Source organism: Macrobrachium rosenbergii, chromosome 12, assembly GCF_040412425.1.
Source record: "Macrobrachium rosenbergii isolate ZJJX-2024 chromosome 12, ASM4041242v1, whole genome shotgun sequence".
Taxonomy (NCBI): domain Eukaryota; kingdom Metazoa; phylum Arthropoda; class Malacostraca; order Decapoda; family Palaemonidae; genus Macrobrachium; species Macrobrachium rosenbergii.
This window is the reverse complement of record NC_089752.1, coordinates 61,640,320-61,665,319: the sequence shown is the minus strand read 5'-3', so window position 1 is coordinate 61,665,319 and position 25,000 is coordinate 61,640,320. Positions and strand designations below refer to the sequence as shown.

Sequence of the window (25,000 nt, the reverse complement as noted above, 5' to 3'; positions counted from 1 at the left end):
CGTTACTTGGAACTATCTCAGATTCTCACGTATATAATAGTCTAGATTTAGTTGATAAATTAAACAAAATCACTTTTTGCCCCACTGATAGATTCGTTAGTTTTGATGTTTGTTCTCTTTTTACTGAAGTCCCTATAGAATCTATTTTAGAGTATCTTAGTAATGAATTAATCCATCACGAATTACCTCTACCTGTACGTCATATCATTTCTCTCACTAGGTTGTGCATTTGTGATTGTAAGTTTATATTCAATGGTGCATTTTACCAACAAATATTTGGTATGGCAATGGGCAACCCTTTATCCCCACTCCTCTCAAACTTGTACATGGAATTCTTTGAAAAACGATATATACCTAATATCATTTATACTCCTTTAAAGTGGTATAGGTATGTTGACGATATTTTAGCTGTTTTGCCTGCTGGTATTGATGTAAATGATTTACTCTGTAATTTGAATAACCAGGTACCATCCATTAAGTTTACGTTAGAATTAGAAAAAGACAATTGCCTCCCTTTCTTAGATGTTTTAATACATAGAGAACCATTTCAGTGTAAATTCAGTATTTATAGGAAACCAACCAACAACTTAACTTATGTCCATTTTTATTCAGGCCATCACCTCAACATCAAAATATCATTTTTTTCCTCTATGTTTTTACGAGCCTTGCGCATTGTCAGTCCCCAGTATTTGGATAAAGAAATTGAATACATAAGAAAAATAGGGACAGATTTATGTTATCCTTCACATATACTAGATATTTGTTATAACAAAGCCCACAAAAAGTTTTATAGTGAAAGTTACATGAAGAAAGAAACCCCTAAGAACATTCTTAGCTTGCCTTATTTTAGTGGTTTTGAAAACAAAATCATCGTTAAAACCTTTTAATGTAAACCTCGTTTTTTCTTATAGTAACACACTCAAAAGAATGTTAATAAAAAATAGCCCTAAAGAAAACAACAACATAATATATAAAATTCCATGTTTGGATTGCCCCTCTTTTTATATTGGCCAATCTAGCAAAGATTTAGATGTACGTATTAAGCAACATAAGTATTAAGTCAAAACTGGACAAGCATCCAATGCTATATTCATTCATTTAAGTGAAAACTCTCACAGGATAAGTTGGACTGAAAGTTCAGTGATTGCCAGATCGAAAGATTTCTCTTCAAGAAATCTATTGGAGTCCGCTATTATCCAGGTTACTTCCAGTTGTAATTTTAATCTTAGCCCGGGCATGTATTATTTGGACCCCTGTATTAGAAAAATGTTCAAGAATGACCTAAAAGATAAAATCACTGACTTAATTACAAGTTAGCTACTTGATATATATTTTCTATATATCCGTATGTTTAATATAATTTTTTATTTGTGAAAATGTTCATCTTGCAAAAAGTTATTATAGTTTACAAAAAAAAGAGAATTATTGTGTTGTACTTAAAATTTTTAGGTGGTCAGCCACGAACCTATATAATCTTTTAATTGCCCTGTCCCTGCTCCTGAACGGTTGATCCTAATCGTTTGTAAAAACCTCTTAAATATTTAATCCTGTTTTGGCAGTTCTGTTAATTCTTCAATTGTGTTGGATTCCAGGTGCATATGTTTCCTTTATAATCCCCATCTGTCATTTACATGAGCTTTCTTTGTAAACATACTTTTATATTTCTTCAGTCTGCTAAGTTAAGGACATAGCGTCGAAAGGCCTCGCAGCATTCCAGTGTTTCCGTTTCCTTCGTGGATCTTATCCATATATATATATATATATATATATATATATATATATATATATATATATATATATATATATATATATATATATATATATATGTGAGTGTGTATATATATATATATATATATATATATATATATATATATATATATATATATATATGTATATATATATATATATATTTCTCATGATTATGAAGCACATAATCTTATAAAGACATGACTCGTCAAATCATTTGTTTATTAGAGAATTATAATTTTTAATCGTATTTTCCGTGTCAGAATAATAACACCTTTATAAAAGAGTTACCTTCCTCCTTTCTCCTTAAAAAAAGACCTTTATCAATCCACTTTTACCTATATCATAAAGAATTACTCGTTTATTAAGGACTTTTTCCTCACCTTTCTCCTTTAGAAAGGCTTTTTTCAATCACTTTGCCTTATATACAAAAGAATGGCTTTGTTAAAGACTTTTGCCTTTATGAGGACATATCCAGTCACCCTTTCCTTATATAAAAAGAATAATTCTTTTATTAAAAGACCTACCCTTTACGTTTCTCCTTCACCAAAAATTTCAGTTTTTATCTAAAAAAAGATTCTGTTCATTACCTTGTTTCTTTAATTGTGAGACTCGACGTCGTCTTTCCTCCTTCCACCGTTGTGTCGACGTCGAATCGGCTCCTCTCGTCCTCGTTGTTGACCAAATTGATGCCATGGTACCAAAATACGAAAGGTGGTTTACTCTGGAGTGGGGAAATTTAGAGATACAGTTGAGTAGTTGTTAAGGATATATAATATATATATATATATATATATATATATATATATATATATATATATATATATATATATATTTATATATATATATATATATATATATATATATATATATATATATATATATATATATATATATATATATATATACATATACACATATATATATATATATATATATATATATATATATATATATATATACATATATATATATATATATATATATATATATATATATATATATATATATATATATCTATATATATATATATATATATATATATATATATATATATATATATATATATATATATATATATATATATATATATATATGCACACACATACGCACGCACACACACATATATATATATATATATATATATATATATATATATATATATATATATAAATATATATATATATATATATGTGTGTGTGTGTGTGTGTGTGTGTGTGTGTGTGTGTGTGACTGTGTGTGTGTGTGTGTGTGTAACTGAATCACGAAGATATGGAACGTGATGATTGTATCAATGAAGGCAATTGCCATGAAGGGAAAAGTGAAACACGGAGTGGCTGGTAGGCCTTTTAACTTATTGTCCTTTACTTAGCAGACTGATAAGAAATATAAAAATAAGTTTACAAGAAAGCTCGCATAATTGACAGATGACATAAAGATATCCCTGAGGATGGGGATCATAAAGGAACAATTGTACCTGGAATCCAACACAGTTCAAGAATTAGTGGACCTACCAAAACAAGGGTAAATATTTGAGAGATTTTACAAAAGATTAGGCCTAACAGCTCGGAAGCAGGGAAGGGTCAATCACAGGATTATACGGGGGCAGAGAGTGACCACCAAAAAAGACTGTGGAATGAATAACCTGAGTACATATGTTTATAAAAGTACAATAACTCAATATGTTCTCCTTTTGGTAAACAATAATAATTTTGCAAAATGAACATTTTCAAAAAAATATATCAAGCAACATATGAATACATAAAATACATATATATATATATATATATATATATATATATATATATATATATATATATATATATATATATATATATATATATAGGGTAACCAATTAGTAATTAACTCAGTGATTTATCTTTAAGGTCATTCTTGAACATTTTACTAACATGGGTCCAAACAATGCATGCCAGGGCTAAGGTTAAATTACAACTAGAAGTAAGCTGTGTAATTGCAGATTCTAAGAGATTTCGTGAAGAGAAATTTTTCGATCTGGCAACTATGTTGACAATAGGCCGCATAGGATTATTTTCTTCGTGCAATTTTACTAATCCACACAAGTAAGGTAATGAGGAAAATTACTGACACCTGACCTATCAGTTCTTTTTTATCTTTAAGGATTTTTTTCACTGTGCTATTGAAATTTTTTATGACTTGATGAAGGGGATTTAAAAAAGTATAGTATATAAAAATTCATGCTTTGGCTGCTCTTCTTTTTATATAGGTAAATCCAGCAAGGATTTAGAAGTAAGAATTAAACAGCATAAGTGTTCTGTCAAAACTAGGCAAACATCCAATGAAATATTCATTTATTCATTTAAGTGAAAACTTTCACAGGATGAATGACTGAATGAATGAAAAGCAACTAAGAGCTGATGCAATGTCTAGGAAATTAGAATCTGGCGATTACCCCCGTCTTTGGAAGGACATTCAATCCCTAAATCCCAAAACTAAAAAGCTATCACAGAGAGTAGGAGAAGCCGTCGGTGACGAGGCTATCGCAAGAATGTGGGGCGATCACTTCAGCACTATCCTGAGTTTGCTTAAACGATCAAGACTCCCAAAGGGATGTAAATAACCTCCTTACTGATAATACTCAGTTTCATTTCGCCGATCGCATTACGTCATGTAACATCAGCGAGGCCATAAACAACCTACCTAATAATAAATCGCCCGGCTGCGATGGTCTGCCTGCTGAAGCTTTCGAATTCTGCCATCCGATAATTTACATTTTGCTAGCTGCTCTGTTCAGTGCGTGCATAATTCACCAGCTGACCCTGGCAATTATCGCCCGATTGCAATTACTACAATTACGTCGAAGATACTTGAGTCTGTTCTTCTAGAGAGACTTCTCCCCTTTCTACACACTACTGACAACCAGTTTGGCTTTAAAGCAAACCATTCAACCGACACCTGCATCTACATCCTGAAAGAATTGCTGAACTATTAGCTATCATCAGCCTTTCCTGTTTTCCTAGGTTTTTTAGATGTAAGAAAGGCATTTGACAGAGTAAACTACCTTAATCTCTTCCTGAAGCTGCACAAACGAGACACACCTCCATATCTAATTGGCATTTTATGTTGTTGGTTCTCCACACAGCAGTTCTGTGTCAAATGGGGTAACGTACTGTCGTACACCTTCGGCTCCCTAAACGGGCTCTGGCAAGGGGGCATTCTCTCTCCATACCTGTTTAACACGTACACAGATGCCCTGAATGTCAAACTGAACTCACTCCCAATCGGATGCACATCAGTGAAACAACAATAAACAACCTCTGTTACGCTGATATGGTTCTGATCTCCCCATCAGTGCAAGGTCTCCAGCGACTCATCGACACCTGCCGCCAATATGCAGAGGAATTTGATATCCTATACAATGAAACCAAGACCCAGTGGATGTCGCTGCTCCCGAGATCGCTTAAGCATATTGCAGAACCACTAATTTTCCTCGGAAATCATCGTCTGGAATACGTGCATGAATTTCCGTATTTGGGACACATTATCACGGACGACCTAAAAGATACGGCAGACATAGAACAGAGGCGTCGTGAACTATGTGCAACTGGCAACATGATTGCAAGGAGGTTTGCCTTCTGTCACCGAGAAACGAAACTGCTGCTCTTCCGCTCGCACTGCTACAGTATATATGGATGTTCCCTTTGGACGAACTATACCCGAGAGACCATGAGACGTATCACTGTTGTTCACAGTGACGTTCTGAGACGCTTCACAAACACTCCTCTCTCTCACTCAGCCACGCAGATGTTCATAGAAAACCGCCTGGATAATTTAAAAATCAACGTGAGGCGAACAACGTCCAGTCTGATCACCTAACTGAGAAACAGCAGCAATTCGCTCATACAAAGAATCCTGAGCAGTGAGGCAAGAAGAAGATATAAATTGTGGGAAAGATGGAATAATGAGGCGTTTGTTCCTTAAATGCCTTATTCTCTGTTTTTACAATTATGAAGTGCCATCTCCAGAATCTGTCATTATTATTATTATTATTATTATTATTATTATTATTATTATTATTATTATTATTATTATTATATTTCTACGTTCCTTGCTGTTTTTGGTATTCTTACTTCCAGTTATTACTGTGTTTAATGTCATTATAGAGTTTTGCAATTTTCAATGTTCGTATTTAGCCCTTTGGACCTGACCTCTGTAACCACCTAAGGACCCCAGATGGAAATTAATCGTCTGCAATCAGTATTTTTTATTGTTATCATTTTTATTTTTGTTTGTATTCCCCATATAATTACTGTCATTACCATTATTATGAATTCTATTTTTTCTACTTCTTCAGCAACTGTGTGGATACTGCCGATAATTATTTTTGTCATGTTACCTTATGTATCTAGATTGTGTGTATTATATTTGTATGTTCCATGCATATGGCCCTGAGCTGCAATAAAGAACATTATTATTATTATTATTATTATCATTATTATTATTATTATTATTATTATAAATTGGACTGAAAGTTCAGTGATTGCCAGATCAAAAGATTTCTCTTCACGAAATCTTTTAGAACCTGCTATTATACAGCTTCCAGCTGTAATTTTAATCTTAGCCCTGGCATGTATTATTTGGACCTATGTATTAGTAAAATGTTCAAGAATGACCTTAAAGATAAAATCACTGACTTAATTACTAATCAGTTACCTTATATATACTTTCTATGTATTTGTATGATTAATATATATTTTTTAAATGTTCATTTTGCAAAAATTATAATTGTTTACCAAAAGGAGAATATATTCAGTTGTTGTACTTTTATAAATATATGTAATCAGCTTATCTATTGCATGGTCAATTTTGGTGGTCAGTCTCTTTCCCTGTAAAATCCTTTAATTGACCCTTCCCTGCTTCCAAGCTGTTGGAACTAATATTTTTTGAAAACTCTCAGATATCTACCCTTGTTTTGGTAGGTCCACTAATTCTTAAAATGTTAGATTCCAGGTACAATTGTTCCTTTATAATCCCCATCATCAGGGAATATGTATGTTATCAGTCAATTAAACAAGCTTTCTTTTAAACTTATTCTTAATTTTCTCATCAGTCTGCTAAGTAAAGGACACTAAGTCAAAAGGCGTAGCAGCCACTCCGTGTTTCACTTTTCCTTTCACAGCAATTGCCATTAAATGTAATATATATATATATATATATATATATATATATATATATATATATATATATATATATATATATATATATGTGTGTGTGTGTGTGTGTGTGTGTGTGTGTGTGTGTGTGTGTGTATGTATGTATATTATATATATATATATATATATATATATATATATATATATATATATATATATATATATATATATATATATATATATATATATATATATATATATATATATATATATATATATATATATATATATATATATATATATATATATATATATATATATATATATATATATATATATATGTTTGATATATTTTTTAAATGCTCATTTTGCAAAATCATTATTGTTTACCAATTCTGTATTCTGTAATTGTGTGAATTCCTCTTTTTTATCCTTTTCTATTTTGCTTTTTCTGGTTACTTATCTGCTTTTCCTGTATGTCTGTCTCGCTTGTCGAAACTGTCTCAGACAAATTGATCAGATTTGGGTGAAATTTTTCTTCGTCAAGCGTAAAACATACGCTCTTCTGATTATCCTGTTTCAGGCTAATGTTTCTTTTACTACTATCTAATATTATTCCACATCTCATTAAATTAAATGAGAACAATACTTGTGCGGGAAAAAATCTGTCTGCTAAAGCTAGAAAACTTTCAATAAATTTATGTGACAAAATTCTTATTTCTAAGTTCACATTCCCCAGACTTTTAATCTGTTTCCATGCTATTCCTTTTATTACTCTACTTTGACCGTGAATCTGAGTTTCTGCAATGCCTAAATATATTATTATATTTATAGTACTAACGGAATCAATGAGTACAATACATGTCTTTCCATTTATTGGAATCTTTACAATAGGCAGATCCTTTCTGTTTATTTCTTCCTCTTTCATGGAAAATACGACTTCTTTGCTATGTAAGTAGGAAAATGCGGATGAACCTTCATTTCCCATTGTAACTGTCTCTCCTTTTTCTCTTTCATCACCTTGAAGGGGTTTACTTTCTTTTCTCTGTAAAGGGGTTAATTGTCACTGACTGGATGATTTATTTATATTTGAGCGACTGTTACTTATCTCTATGTTCTCTCTATTGGCTTCCTTATTATTGAACCAAAAGTTTTTAGTTAAATGCCTGATCTTTATCCAAACTGTGCAGATTTTAGGCTTTCTGCATTTATTAGTGGAATGATTGGTATACCCGCAGTTTTCACATGTTATTTTTGATCTAGCTTCTTGAGCTGAATTATTCTCTGGGTTTGAATTATTTGTTTGAATATTAACCATTATTATCTTATGGGTGGACCGAGGAATAGTTCATTCCTCGATTGATTCTGTCTTCCTTTCTTGTTTGGATTCCATTTTTTTTTCTAGAATTTTGTGCATATTTCCTTTGAAAGGAAGTTTGTCTATTCCCTACTAGTCTGGAATTATCATCATACTTGTTATTTCTTTTATATGAATCATGGGTATTTCTGCCTTTCCTTTTATTTTGTGTTTCTGTTACCCCTACAAATTCCTTAGAAAAACCTATCTCTTTCTTCTGGATTTCTTGCCTCATTGATATTAAAGCTGTAAGGCTATCACTTTTAGGATCAATTTTAACTTTCTCAAAAGCTTTCTTTTCTTTTTCTCCGAGTGCATTATGCATCGTTCCAAATGACAAATAATTAAAACATATCTTAAACTAACTAAATCATTTTCTTCATCACCAAAGTCATTGTTATTTCCTATGGTGATGTTTGTCTTCCTTAAGTCTTCTATCACTTTGTGTGCCGATTCTTCAACATCTGTGTGAAGATTTGCTATGGATTCTCCATCATAATGCTAGGTAAGGAATTCATTAATATTATATAATGCATCACTTTGATTTACTGGTTCCCAGATTGATAAACAAATTCTTTTAAATTCAGTGTATGTGGTTACTTTGCTGAATCTAACTGAATTCAAAGTTCTATGTGCATCACCGCTTTCTGAACTAACGAGAAGCAAGGCTTCGTTGATTTTAGCTCTTTCACTTGTTATTCCCCCCTGTAGATATGCGACTGTCTGCATCAGCTAGCCACTTGTTTACAGAATATGATTCTAGCCTATTTTTGTCAGGATTTGAACTTTCAACTCTTCCACAGAATCGTGTGGCTTGCGTAATGATTACTACTTGTGCCATTGTTCTAAATTGAAATGTGTTACTATCATTAATATTATTATTACTGTTGCTATTTGTGTTATTAGTTTAGTCTAACTGTTGTTGGTCTTAAATTGTAATGTTTATTTCTATTAGTATTCAACAGCTGGTCAAACGAATCCTGCATATTACAACAGTATTCTAAAAATCATAAAAAATTTATAAACAAATACACAACAGTATGAAAATAAAAAAATCATCAAAAGATTGTTAGGTTATTGGAGATTCCTATCTATGAAACGTCAAAAAATATAACAAGACCAAAAAAATTTTTTGAGAGAAAATGATAAAAGCTTTATAACTTCTGAGAGAGAGAACATAATTATTTTTATACACTCATAGAGAGAGAGAATAAAATAACTTTCAATCACGACTTACTTATTTTCTGTTGTTCTGTTAAACTGTTACTTGTTACCACTGTTGCTCTGGATTTGTTTTACTTTTCTTTTCTGTAACCAACACTGTAGTTTGCTGTAGACACTCAGGATACGACTTCTGGTCTTAAATCTTGACTAAAACTGTCCTTTTCTTGCTTCGCTGACCACCAGGGATTCGTCTTATTAAATTTTACCAGTAATGTTGGTTTTTAATGAGAATGTTTGTCGTACATATGAAATGCACTCATCCATTTTAACAGATTGTATATAGAAATCTGTTTAGTGTGTGTGCTGATAGCTCTAACGGGAATGTTTTGTCGTACATGTGAAATGCACTCATTCACTTTAACAGATTGTGTATAGAATCTGTTTGGGCATGTTTCGATAGTCATCAACACACAGGCATTGTTGTTGCTTCACTTGTATGCTTGCGTTGTATTCTCGTGGTTCACTCATTGTTTTATCTTCGGAGAATAATATTTCTTAGTTGCAGGTTTTCTAGCAGCATATAATGTTTATATTGTTGTTATGATTCACTTCATTGCCTATCATTAAACTTCTTGAGGTCTGCTTGTCGATTTGTCCTTCACACTGCCCTTTTTTTTTTTTCACGTCTCCCTCGGATCCAATACTGCTGTCACCAATGTAATGTTAACAACTTTTCATGTCATGATGTTCCTTTCTTATTATTTATTTTATTTGTTGCCCATGTACAGAAGTTTATTATTTCCTTTATAGTTGCTTTGTCGTTTCTGGCTTTGTCTGTTATTAGTTGTAGTAACATTTGAGTCCCAGGAGGTCTAGGAAGACACAGTATAGTTTTCTCACTTCATTATCACACTAGCATATACAAGTTAAATATATATGCAAGTTAAGTAGTATGATACGAATCGAAGTACAAGCCTTGCTTTCTTCTCAACCCACAACTGTTGAGGCTCTCGACGTCACTCCACTACTTCTCTTTCTTCTATCTACTTCTTTTCTATCTGCTCTGTTCTGCTTCTCTTCCTTCCTTCATTGCCTTTTGAAGGTTCTTCAAAAGAAATGTCCATCCCACAATAGGCTGACCATTGCTTCTTGTCCCGCCTTGTTAGACATCCTAAGTGGATGGACTTATCTAACGATGTCCCTTTGGGTGTAATAGATGAATTAATCCCCTCCTTCGCAGGAGAGACTAATGACGTCACTGGAAGTCTTTAAGTTCCGGCGAGAGATGAAAGGTAAGCTCACAGGTGAGACAGGGAAACATTCTTGTTACGATTGCCTTAGATTAAACTCGCACCCGTGTTTTGCTTTTCCAATCGTGACACAAGAAGTGCTGTTACTCCCTCTGCTTCGTTATTCTCTCTCTCTCTCTCTCTCTCTCTCTCTCTCTCTCTCTCTCTCTCTCTCTCTCTCTTCTATCTATCAATCTATACTGGTTCTCTCTCATTTCCTTTTCTCTCTCTTATATTTATGCTATTCATAACTATATTCTCCTAGATATCATTACATCTATATATAGACACACACACACACACACATATATATATATATATATATATATATATATATATATATATATATATATATATATATATATATATATATATATATATATATATATATATATACCACCACACACACACACACACACACACACACATATATATATATATATATATATATATATATATATATATATATATATATATATATATATATATATAGTAGGCAGGAGAAGGCCTCAGGAACACATACAAATCCAGTATATACATTTATTGTCGATGCATTTCTTGACCCATGGTCACATCATCAGGACATCTACAGTTGTAATGTAAAAAGGGGCATTCAGCATAGTTAAAAGTAAACATCACAAAACATAAGAAAACTTAAAATGGAAAATTAGTGAAAATTAAACAGTCACACTTAAATACATTTACATATTAAAAAAATTAATAAAAGAAAACTTAAAATGAACTTAATAAAAAACTGAACTTAATAAAAAGGAATTTAAAAATAAACTTAAAAGGGAGAGAAGAAGGCGCACCTATAGTAGTGCAGCAGATAATTGCATATTTCATAAGAATCGTTCAGATAGTGAAACAAGCATGAAATTTTGCACAAGTGCTCTTTAAAGTTCCTCTATCAGAAAGGGCGCTGGCCACGCAAAAAATTTAATATGGCGGCCAAATTCCAAGATGGCGGCCAGTATCGACAGATTTTGGCTAATTTTTTCACTAGAATGGCATGTATTTGCTTCTAGCAATATGGTAAAGCTCTTCCATACTATTTCTTGTGAATATTATGTTTCTGTAGCTTCCCAGTACAGTTTACCTTTAAATATGGGGGCTATATGGCTGCCAAGAAAAGGTAGAAACAATAATTATAATGAGAAATAATGCCCGTTCAACAATTATCGTTTTAAGCATGGATCTTGGTTTCTGTGGTTTTAGATCCTAATGAGGCCATCTCTTTCGAAAAACTCATCAATTTTGAAGGAAAATTAATAAATGTAAAAGAGTGTATGTCTGCACACAACCAGGGCACACTGGTGACATCACTGCTGTGTAATTCAGCATGGGGTTCAGTGCCAGCTAATCCAGCTTTACTAATCCTGTAGTCTTAGACTAGTAGTTGTAGTATAGTTTAGTTTAGTGTCCCAAATGCTTTCTAACAGCCCCAGACCAGCTATAGTTAGATAGCCGCACCTGAATAGACAGGATGTGCCAGCGGGAGAGCCGAGCCAAGGGTATGGGGCTGTACATGATGGTTCATGTACTTACCCGGATGGTGTACAGATCACACGGGACTTAAATGGCACTGGATGAATGATCGGGCTAGGTGTAGGGAGACCGAACCTAGTTGAATCCCGTACAGGAATGTGTGCTTTGTTTAAGGTGGTAAAGGATAACCCCTCGGCCTTAATCAAAAGTGAAATCATGGCAGAATGTGATGCCAATCCAATATTGAGCAGTAGAAAAACAAACTGGAGTTTGTGTTGTCTTTGTCAGAAGGACAAAAGAGGTGAGCACTTGACATCACCTCCAAGTCATCATGTCCTAGACCATGATGGGTACACAATGCTGGCAAGGAACATTCCCATGTTCAGTGAAATTAATGAAATGCCACTGATAATGGATCCAGCAAGGCTGGATGAAGGTGATGGCATAGAGGCCACTCTCAGGAAAAATGCAGCAAAATACCATGTGAACTGTCGCTTGTTGTTTAACAACACTAAACTGGACCGTGCAAGAAAGCGACAATCCAATGACCAGACCAGCAACACTGAGACTAGTCGTGCAAAACTGCGCCGAACCAGTCATGACAATGAAGTTTGCATTTTCTGTGAGAAAGTGGCACCTGCATCTGATCTCAGACAGGCTAGTACTAAGGGCCTTGACTTGAAATTGCGTGAATGTGCAGAGATACTTAGTGATGGCAAGCTCCTTGCTAAGTTGACTGGTGGGGATGTCATTGCACAGGAGTTTAAGTATCACCATGCCTGTCTTTGTGCCCTCTACAACAGAAAAGGTCCTACCTGAGGAGCCTTGAGAAAGACCAAGGTAGCACTGAGTCAGAATCAGATGTATATCCACTAGTTCTGTCAGAACTGATGACATACATTGTTGAAAACAACCTTTGTTCAGATGATCCAGTCACATTTCGGCTGGCAGATATTTGCCACCTCTACCAACAACGTCTGGAACAATTAGGTGTAGAGTCACCAAGTGTAAATTCCACGAGACTCAAAGACAAACTTCTGGCAGAAATTCCAGAACTTGAGGCTCATAAATCTGGCAGAGATGTATTACTTGCATTTCAAAAGGATGTGGGAAAAGCACTTGCTCAATCATCTGATCTTTCAGAGGCAGTTATCATTGCTAAAGCAGCAAATATTCTCAGAAAGTCTATACTTGATCATCAGTCACGGTTTGATGGCACATTTTCTGAGGCTTGTGTACGAAATTCTGTGCCTCCTCTCCTGCTCCAGTTTGTAGGGATGGTTGAGCATGGGGCTGACATCAAGTCACAGTTACGATTTGGAGCATCAAAGTCAGACCAGGCCATTGCACAGCTCATGCAGTTCAACTGCTACTCCCCGATACAAAGAGGAGCAACAACTCATAGACACTCCAAAGACAGAGAAACACCATTCCCAGTCTACATGGGACTCTCAGTCTATGCCAAAACCAGGAAGAGAAACCTGGTTGAAATGCTACATCAGTATGGCCTCAGTATCGCTTATGACAGAGTACTGGAGGTCTCTGCACAGTTAGGAGATGCCACAGTTAGCAAATATGTGGAGGAGGGTGTGGTCTGTCCCCCAGTACTGCGAAAAGGGTTGTTCACCACTGCAGTGATGGACAACATCGACCTCAACCCATCTGCAACTACTGCCACTACCTCCTTCCATGGATCTAGCATCTCCATATTTCAGCACCCCACCAAGGAGAACACTGGACAGGAAAGACAGCAACTAAAGTTTGCACCTGAGAAAGTGAGGTCGGTGCCTGAATTGCCGGACACATTCACAAACATCTCACCAGCTTCCTTTCAAACAAAGAACCCTGTGCCACCAAACACTGCAATACCAAAGCTTCCCACAGATATCTTGGGGCCACAGCTTGCACTGGAGTATCAGTGGCTAGACAAGGTCATAGTCACCCAGGAAATAGATGATGCAGTGAATCTGACGTGGTCAGCTCATCACGCTTCAATGAAGAGAAGCCCAGAATTTGAAGTAACCATAACTTCATTGCTTCCTCTCCTGCGTGATCAGGCTCATTCTGTTGCTACGATCAAACAAGTGATGCAGAAAGTGCAGGATGTCACTGATTTTCTGAACCCTGGCCAGATACCCATAATCACAGCTGATCAGCCAATCTATGCCGTAGCAAAGCAGGTGCAGTGGCAGTGGCCTGATCAGTATGGCGAAGACAAGTATCTGGAAATGTTTGGTGGTCTGCACATTGAGATGGCAGCAATGACATCTCTTGGTACTCTTCTTCATGGCAGTGGTTGGACAGGAGCTCTGGTGGAGGCAGGAGTTGCTTCATCTGGAACTGCAGAATCCTTCCTGTCAACTGCAAGTGTAACCAGGACACGGCAGATGCACCAGGTTACAGCCTCTAGTTTGTACAAACTCCTGAGGACAGCATACACTGACTACTGTGCTGAGAAAGCAAACAACAATGAGCAGGCATTAGAGTTTGAGGAGTGGTGTGACCTTCGAAGACAGCAGAGTCCACAGTTCCACTTCTGGCACATGGTGTTGTCTATGGAACTTGTGATATTCCTACTGATCAGGTCCTTCCGTGAGGCCAATTTTGTCCTCTACTGCCAGGCATTGCATGAGCTGATACCCTACTTCTTTTCCAACAATAATACAAACTATGCTCGTTGGCTGCCTATTCACCTCAGGGACATGCTTACCCTAGAGAGTTCACACCCAGAGTTGCACAAGGAGTTCAAGGCTGGCAACTTTGTTGTGCACAAGACCAGTCGCCAGTTCTCAGCAATGGCTCTTGACCAAGCTCATGAGCAGACCAATGCCTTTATAAAGGCTGATGGCGGAGCCATTGGGCTGACTGAAGATCCGTCAGCACTCAGAGGATGGATGGTGGCTGGCCCAGAGATCATCCGCTTGGTGTCTGCATACGAAACAGAGGTTCAAAGTAAGGAGTCTAATGAGCAGACAACACACCATGAACAAACACCTCACGCGCAGAAGACATTCTTGGAGAGTCAGCAAGCTGTCATTGGCTTTGCAACACTTGGGAAGTCCTTTTCAGGAAGAGAGCCAGGATCTGTATTCCATTGACAACAAAGACATTGCCCACCCCAGCTCAGCAGAACTTCTACAGACACACCTTGACAGAGGCCGCACTAAATTTCAGAAGTTTTTAGACTCTTTGGCAAACAATGCAGTCTCCTTCTATGAGCCGATAAAGAAGAACAGAACTGACTTCTTCAGGCAAGAAGCTGCTCCTGTAGAACAGTCAAAGCAGAAACTTCTGAAGGAGGATTGCCAGCTTTTCTCAAAGCTATTTATATCCTGTCAGAGCCGTGAATGTGATCTGCAGGAATTCTTCCAGCACGAGAATCAAACATTCCCAGCTTCCCTTAGTGAGGGTGGTAGGCTGTACACATGTCAGAAGTCTCAGCTGACCTCGGTCCTGGAGAGTCATGTTACACTAGAAGACAAAGAACCAAAGACTGATGTCCTCATTGTAGATGGATCAGCTTTGGTCCATGCCTTGCCACCAAAGAAAGGAAAGACCTTTGAGGGCTATGCACTTTGCGACTTCTTGCCTGTGATACAATCCTATAGCAGCAAGTACACATCATCACATCTTGTATTTGATGTATACAATACATCCAGCCTCAAAGCTGAGACCAGGCTCCACCGTGGTCAGGAGGAAGGCGCAAGGTGACAGACAAGAACACAATTCCATCCAACTGGCGCAATTTCCTAAGACACGATGCCAACAAGACAGAGTTGTTCCAGTTCCTGGCAGACAAAGTTGCCCAGATGTCTGCCACAAATGTTGTCATTGCCACGAAAGGGTCTGCTGTCCTCAGCACTCATGAGGCTAGTCTTCAGGGACTGGAAAAGTGCTCTCATGAGGAAGCTGACACCCGCATCTTTCTCCATGCCAAATATGCCACAGAACATGGAGCCAAGACCATCACGGTTAAAGCAAATGACACAGATGTTCTTGTCGTTGCAGTCAGTGCTTTCTCCACTCTCCACAATCTAGGGCTAGAGAAGCTATGGGTGGCATTTGGCCAAGGCCAGAGCCTGCGCTGGATTGCTGTGCATGACCTGTGCAACTCTCTGGGCCAGGAGAAGGTGAATGGCATGCTCTTCTTCCATGCGTTCACAGGCTGTGATACAGTGTCAGCCTTCGGAGCAAGGGCAAGAAGACCGCCTGGCAGACATGGAACATCTTTCCAGAGGCCTCCACTGTGTTCTCCAAACTGAGTCACTACCCTCTCAGAGTGGAAGAGAGTGACCTGAAGGTCCTGGAGAGGTTTGTCATACTTATGTATGAAAGATCCAGCACTACTGGCACTGTGGATGAGGCTAGACTTGATATGTTTGCCAGAAAACAAAGGGCATATGAGGCCATTCCACCAACCAGGGAGCTCTCCTCCAACACACCAAGCGTGCTGCGTACCAGGCTGGTTGTGTGTGGGGCAGGCCACCCAGTGTCAGCCACAGCCAGAGAACCCTGCTGAGTGGGGATGGCAAAAGTCTGGTGAAGCATGGCAAGTCCTCTGGACAACCAACTCGCCCTTAGCCAAGAGTTGCCAACAGCTTACCAAATGTGGATGCAAAGCAGGCTGTCGGGAAAGGTGCAAGTGCTACAAGCTGGGTCTTCCCTGCACAGCTCTGTGCACTTGCAAATGTGAAGTCTAGATAAATATTGCCCTCTCTTCAGTAGATAATCTAGCTTGAGCATCCAACGTGTCATGCTATGCCTACCTTCTTATCCTCGAATTTTTCAAAGGTGTAGGTTGAGAGACCTATACATAGATTGGTTGCGTTTAGTCCGTATTTCTCTTCTTTTCTTTTTATGGTTACAGTCTTAGACACAATGTTGTATGTGACCATACCATTACTATTTCAGTTGAAAATAGCATATTAGTTAAACTGTCTGATCACATGAATATACCATTAAATAAAAACAGTTGGTCTCTATGTCTGCTAGCGCTGTGGATAGAAAAAAAAAACTTTTATGGCAACCATTTTGTACGCCATCTTGGTTTACAATTCATTTAGTAAGGGTTTTCAATAAAATGTGTGGTATGGAACATTTTTATAACCTAAAAGTCGAGGTTTAAAAAAAAAAACTGGCATATTCCATCCAATAGATGCTCCCAAACCAGTGAATCTCAACATAGATGGCGGCCATTTTGAAAAATAGCCGCCATCTTGGATTTTCAGGTGGCCAGCGCCCTTTTCTAAGAGAGCGTAGTCTTAGGAATGTTTGTGCCAAATTTCATGCTTGTTTCACTATCTGAACGATTTTTACAGCAATCTGCTGCACTATAGGGGTGAAAGAGGATAACGCACTAAAAAGAACACAGCACAAAAGCAGAAGAGAGAGGCGGACAAATATAAACAAACAACCGAGTCATGCTATGAACAGGGGAGCAGCCGACGATTGGCAATTTAACGTCGGTACAATTCTTTTGATATTCAGACTTTCCAAGAGAAGCAGTTCTCCAGGTTCCTTAGCTTGACCAATTATTCTGAAGTTGTCGTATTTTATTGATGTCTTACAACCTCTAGCGTGGATCTTATATTTGAAAGTTCGGGATTAGACAATTTGCAAGTCGTACGACAACTCACGCCCATGTGAGAATCGGCCCTGACCTTGAGGAGACGCCGAGTCGAACCAACGTGATTCCCGGAACTACATCCGGGGCACTTGTACTCATATACGACGCCCGACGTCATTAAGAGACAGAACCGATCCTTGAAGGGAAACAGAAAAGCAATAGTTTTAAGAGTTTTTGGTATTAATTTGATGTTAAGAGCACCAATATGTTTTTGAATAATTTTAGCAAACTGCTTAGCAAAATTTTGATTGTTAGGTAAAAAACAGAAGCTAGGCATTAAGTTTTTTATCGAGAACTTTCTCAATAACCTTAAGTACTAGACGGGAAGGAAACAGTTGTTATGAAAGTACTGCTTAAGGAAGAGAATTTCAGAATGAAAAGAAAGGCAATTAGAAGTTAGAGATTGAGCCCGATGTACTAAGGTATGAACAGAGTTAATTTTAAAATGTATAAAACAAGAACTATAAAAATTGGAGCCGATCCCGGTGAATGTACTTTTCTGGAAATAGTAGCATTAAAATTATCATTATCTTTAGCAACTAAAACATCAAGGAATGCCAACTTACTCTCTCGTTCCCTTTCAATAGTAAAATTAATATTATTGTGAAAGTTGTTGGCTAGGTTTAAAAATCTATCAGCATCATATTCATTTTTCAGTAGAACGAATGTGTCGTCTATGTACCTGGTGTAAAATAAGGGACAGAAGGACAAAGGGCACTCGTCTATTCTGTGCTCCTCCAGGGACCACATGAAAATATTGGCAAAGTTGGGGCCGAGAGAAAACCCCATCGCAGGAGTCTAACCCGAATGAAAGGAGAAACTTTTCCTTTTTTGAAAATACATATTGTGATAAATTAAAAACTATATTATAGTGATTACGGAACTTGGGAAGCAAGATACCTAAATTGGCCAATTTTTTGGCATGTCTGTTAAATGACATACAAAACAGACATGCCAAAAAATTGGCCAATTTAGGTATCTTGCTTCCCAAGTTCCATAATCATAATATGTACTTTCAAAAAAGGAAAAATTTCTCTTCTCATTCGGATTAGACTTCTGCTTGCCTAATTATAAGCCCAATTTTTGTCAAATTTTTCTTCCCTTGGAAATGTTATTCCAGCCTATTAAAAGACTCGATCTAGGCAAATATATCTCACGCCTACAAAAAGAACTAATGTTAATTTCTCATCATACTTTTGCCAAATTAAAAACTAACTGGGCTCCCTTTTTCAAGAAAGAGGATTATGAACTACTTAAGAATATGTCAAAACGTGAAGATATTGTAGTTCTTAGACCGGATAAGGGTAGAGGGGTAATTATTTTAGATAAAACCGACTATTTAAATAAAATGAACACTATACTCGATGATCCCACTAAATTCACTAAAATTGTACAAACCAACCATCAAGAAATTTACCGGATAGAAAACAAGATTAACAGGTTTTTACGGTCTCTCAAAACGCAAGGTATAATCAATGAGAAAATTTATGATGATCTTTTTTTCCAGTGGCTCCTCATTTGGTATCCTGTACGGCCTGCCTAAGATCCACAAACAAGGGGTTCCCCTTCGCCCTATCCAAGCCTCCTACAATACTCCCAACTACAAGCTTGCTAAGTTTCTGGTACCTTTATTGGAGCCTTTGACCCGGAATGAATATACCTTAAGAAACTCCGAAGATTTTAAAACGAAGGTCCTCTCACAACATTCAGATTTGTATATGGTCAGTTCAGATGTTGAATCCCTCTTTACTAACGTTCCTGTGAGGGAGACCATTGATCTTATTTTAACCAAATTGTTCCCCACTCGTGATTTTATATATTGTAATTTTAATTATGAATCTTTTAAAACACTCTTAGAATTAGCCGTGCTGGACACGGCCTTTGTTTTCAATAACCAACTTTTTAAACAGATCGATGGGATGGCGATGGGGTTTCCTCTCGGCCCCACCTTTGCCAATATTTTCATGTGCTCCCTGGATTACCTAGCCAACAACTTTCACGATAATAATAATTTTACTATTGAAAGGGAACAAGACGGTGAGTTGGCTTTCCTTGATGTTTTAGTTACTAAAGATAATGATAATTTTAATGCGGCTATTTTAAGAAAAGTACATTCACCGGGATCGGCTCCAATTTTTTTAGTTCTTGTTTTATAAATTTTAAAATTAACTCTGTTCATACCTTAGTACATCGGACTCTATCTCTGACTTCTAATTGGCTTTCTTTTCATTCTGAAATTCTCTTCCTTAAGCAGTACTTTCATGACAACTGTTTCCCTGCCGTCTAGCGCTTAAGGTTAGTAAGAAAGTTCTCGATAAAAAACTTGCACCCTTAATGCCTAAATGTTATGTACCTAAACTTACTATATATGCGAGCTTCTGTTTTTTACCTAACAATAAAAATTTTGCTAAGCAGTTTGTTAAAACTATTCAAAAACATATTGGTGCTCTTAACATTAAACTAATACCAAAAAATCCTAAAACTATTGGTTTTCGGTTTCCCTTCAAGGATCGGCTCTGTCCCTTGATGACGTCGGGCATCGTATATGAGTACAAGTACCCCGGATATGTTCCGGGAATTACGTTGGTTCGGCTTGGCGTCTCCTCAAGGTCAGGGCAGATTCTAACATGGGCGTGAGTTATCTTACGAGTTGCAAAGTGTCTAATCCCGAACTTTCAAATATAAGATCCCACGCTAAAGGTTGCAAGGCATCAATAAAATACAACTTCAGAATAATTGGCCAAGCTAAGGAACCTGGAGAACTGCTTCTCTTGGAAAGTCTGAATATCAAAAGAATTGCACTGAAGTTAAATTGCCAATCATCGGCTGCTTCCCTGTTCATAGCATGACTCGATTGTTTGTTTATATTTGTCCGCCTCCTTCTTCTGCTTTTGTGCTGTGTTCTTTTTAGTGTGTTTTCCTCTTTCAACCTGAGAGGTGCGCCTTCCGCTCTCCCCTTTAAGTTTATTTTCAAATTCCTTTTTATTAAGTTCAGTTTTTTATTAAGTTCATTTTAAGTTTTCTTTTATTGGTTTTTTTATTGTGTAAATGTATTTACGTGTGAATGTTTAAGTTTAACTTATTTTCCATTTCAAGTTTTCTTATGTTTTGTGCATGTTTACTTTTAACTATGCTGAATGCCCCTTTTTACGTTATAAATGTAGAGTCTTGATGATGTGACCATGGGTCAAGAAACGCGTCGACAATAAATGTATGCACTTGACCTGTATGTGTTCCAGCGCCCTTCTCCTGCCTACTATAGTGCCCTCCAATTTGTGGATTATATATATATATATATATATATATATATATATATATATATATATATATATATATATATATATATATATATATATATATATATATATATATATATATATATATATATATAATGTGTGTGTGCGTGTGATAATGTGTGTGAAACAATTTCAACATTCTCTTCCAAACAAATGATTCATCAGGATATTAAAAAATTCAATTTTCATTATCAATCTTCTGCCCCAACTACCTCCTCCCCACCTTCCTCCCTCCTCCCCCTCCTCTCCGACGTCCTCCTTTCCTCCGCCCACCACCACCCGTACCCTAATTAGAGCCCAGGTAAGGAACTCACCTGTTGTATGTCACACACGAGCGAGACAGTTTCGCCCTCTTGGACGTGAAGTTCCGTCGGCCCCTGTATTGTTGCTCTGGGTTTGCTCACGTGCAGGTTCACGTACTTGGACATGACACCCGTACCCGTGGACGACTGTAGAGGTATGGAGCAGAAAAAGAAATATTAGGAAAATGCGACAGAAAACAGATCCGTCAAATTGGAAGCGGAAAATGTTTCCATGTTTCTTTGCAGCAGTGAAGGTTAGGAATTAACTTTTTCTTGAAAGCAGGAGTGCATTCAGACGCAACAGAAACACGCAAACACAAGTTTATACACACACACACCCACCCACACACACAGACACACACACACACACACACACACACACACACACACACACACATATATATATATATATATATATATATATATATATATATATATATATATATATATATATATACATATATGTGTGTGTGTGTATGTATGTTTCAGTTTGTGTATGCGCACATATTCATGTGTATATACGCAGTTAAATATCTGTGTATGTATGGATAGCACTTTGAAAAACATAAGCAATGATTCAATGGATAAAAACACCTTCACAAAAGATGAGACACTCTAGAAATAATGAAAAAATTATGCTGAAAAGTGGTAATGATTAACGCTGCAATCGGGAATGCCGAAATAGACCATATTTAATAAACCGTTTGGCACCTCGTTAATCTGATCTGTATAAGATGGGTTACATTGGCCTTTGAGGATTCATTCTACACAGTCGGGTTTCCTTTGCTCGAGGACAGATTCTACATTCGATAATCTTTCGCTTTGTTCGTGATGGGGGGAGAGAGAGAGAGCGAGAGAGAGAGAAAGAGAGAACTGCTTGGTACATCCAGACTTAGGTTACTTTATACATGGGTGAGAAAAGCTGAACCGTTTAATTCATCGGGGAAATATATATATATATATATATATATATATATATATATATATATATATATATATATATATATATATATATATATATATATATAAATGAATGGAATTTACCACATCACCGTGATTCATATGTAACCATAAAGCTTCAAATGTCCTTTAATATCTAATTCGCTCTACCTCGGAAATAATATATTTCCATATATGTTACCCGAAGAGGAATTTTTTAGTTGATAATAAGTTACTCGTCTCGTGGGCTGGAACCACGGAAGACAAGAATTCAGGACTTGGCTTGTATTGTTTCTATTTATGTTTACGTTTAGTTTAACACTGTCACTCCTCTAGGTCGGTCCTTAATCTTTTGTTCTGTAACTCTGTTCATTGCTATTTTCATTTTTAGTTTACTGTATATTCTGTTACCTTTCATTTCAATGTATATAATTTAAAAAATTTTTCCATTCCTTGTAATTTTAATTTTGTGTATATTTCTTAAATTTTGTAAGAATAATTTTCAGCTTTTTTAATTCTTAATTTTTAGTTCTAGTTTTTACAATTTTACAAGGAATTTTATGTTTCATTTTAACAGCCCTGACGATGTACATCAATTAAATGGACAATTACGAAACATTGAATAAAGACAGCTTGTACATCTGTGTGTGTCCTCTTTCCTTTATACAGTATATATATATATATATATATATATATATATATATATATATATATATATATATATATATATATATATATATATATATATATATATATATATATATATATATGTGTGTGTGTGTGTGTGTGTGTATGTATGGCTATTAGTCTTCTGAATATTACGAAAACTTCAATGTACTCTAGAACCGCCTACGGATTTATGAAATTAACCACTAGACTATTTGCCATCTGTACAAGCGTCCTCTACATTATCACAAGAATCTCTCTCTCTCTCTCTCTCTCTCTCTCTCTCTCTCTCTCTCTCTCTCTCTCTCTCTCTCTCTCTCTCTTTACTCATTTTGCGTCAGAGAGAAAAAATGAAGCAATAGATAAACTATGTTGCATGTAAATTAACGCTAAATGTCAAGAAATATAACTAATTTTTTTCTTTCTGATGAATAATAATGATAGTACTCTAAGAAAATAACACTGGCAAAGTCTAATATACTTTAAATATTTTTTAAAAATCTTTATTAATACTGATCAATTTATGTATTTCTTTCATTGGCATGCATTGTAAGCTATATCTACATTGTTTTATTAAAATATATTAATATTTATGAAAAGAAACTCTCTAGGGACTTTCACACTGTTTCACCATACACACACACACACACACACACACACACACACACACACACATATATATATATATATATATATATATATATGCAGTACAGTATATCATGTCATCGCAAAAGAATATCTCACTAAATATTTGATCAATTTATCGTAACCGTAATATGTATAAAACCAGATTGGCAATCATTTTATTACTTGCCAGAGGCTTGCGCGTGAAATTAGCAGGTATTAGTATTGCCACGCCTCACGTTGAAATTCAGTCTTGAATTCAGTATGAATTAAAATTCACGTTCAGACTGCACTTTTTTTGTTTGTATTCCAGACGGCTCTTTGTGTCAAAGTATTTCTAAGCCATGTTTTATGAACAGGAGAAAGGAAGGGTTGATGGTTTAGTAAAGGTGAGTGTAACGTTTAATGTTAATGCGAGTGTTAGTTTCAGGCTCCATATTATAAAGTTGGCCTGAGTATCTAGGAATAGAGAAGAGCGAATCAGGGAATGTAACGCTAAAATATACTTATGATGTAGCAAGCATTTATCTTTAAACTTATGCAAATACAAGACATATAAAGCCTTACACAGTTGTTTACTAGTGTGATATTTAAAAAAATAAAAAGCAGAGAACACAGATGAACTGTCCAAAATAACTTGATAGCTTTATATTCCAAGTAACTTATTTCATTGCATTTCATTCTCACAAATGTAAGTGACACAGTACCTTGAAATTCAAACCTAACTGGTTCTAACCGTAATGACATTCATTTCAAGGATATAGCTAACCATGGGAAAACAATGTATTTTGTCAAGACCTACAGAACAAAAAGAAACTGGAACAAGAACGAAAGGGGCCTATCTCCAAAGGCAACGACACTCCCCCTTTTTAAGTTGTCAGAATACGCTATTAAAAAAAAGAGAGAAAGATGAAATTCCGTAGACTAGCAAAAGAGGGAAGTAAATTTGATATCCTCATTTCTTCAGTCATTTTTTTTTTTGTAGTTATTGTAATCTAGCTGACCAGTCTCAGCGGGTTCTGCTGAGAAGTCTGCCTGACCAACCTACTGTATTTTAGTGGATTCTGTTAGCAGAGAATCTGACATGCCAACCCGTCTCAGCGGGTACTACCAGGGAAGATTCTGTCTGTTACAAGAAGTTGTGTCTGGCTGACCTGCTAACGAAGAGTGTATCTAGCCGACCCATCTTAGAAGTCCTTCGAGGGGAAATTCTGTCTGGCCGACCTCTGGGTTCAGCTTGAAACAAAAGAGACCTCACTCTTACTCACCTGGCATTCGTACGTCCCATTATCCCTGGTGTCTACGTATTTCAACTGCAAAGTCCAGTCGTCGGACCCTTCCTTATGCAGGACGTTGAATCTCACGTCAGAT

The 25,000-nt window shown here is 36.2% G+C and overlaps 1 protein-coding gene across 2 annotated transcripts in view; it reads right to left on the bottom strand.

Moving 5' to 3' along the window:
- The window catches only part of LOC136843689 (zwei Ig domain protein zig-8-like), a 190,274-nt gene that overhangs the window by 8,158 nt on the left and 157,116 nt on the right, over positions 1 to 25,000 (bottom strand). For both annotated transcript variants that reach the window (XM_067112254.1, XM_067112255.1), the window contains 3 exons: positions 24,898 to 25,000; positions 21,413 to 21,547; positions 2,337 to 2,470 (listed from right to left, as the gene is read on the bottom strand). The exon at positions 24,898 to 25,000 is cut by the window's right edge and continues 59 nt beyond it. In XM_067112254.1, the coding sequence (XP_066968355.1) occupies positions 2,337 to 2,470; positions 21,413 to 21,547; positions 24,898 to 25,000 (372 nt within the window). The remainder of the gene's footprint in view (positions 1 to 2,336; positions 2,471 to 21,412; positions 21,548 to 24,897) is intronic.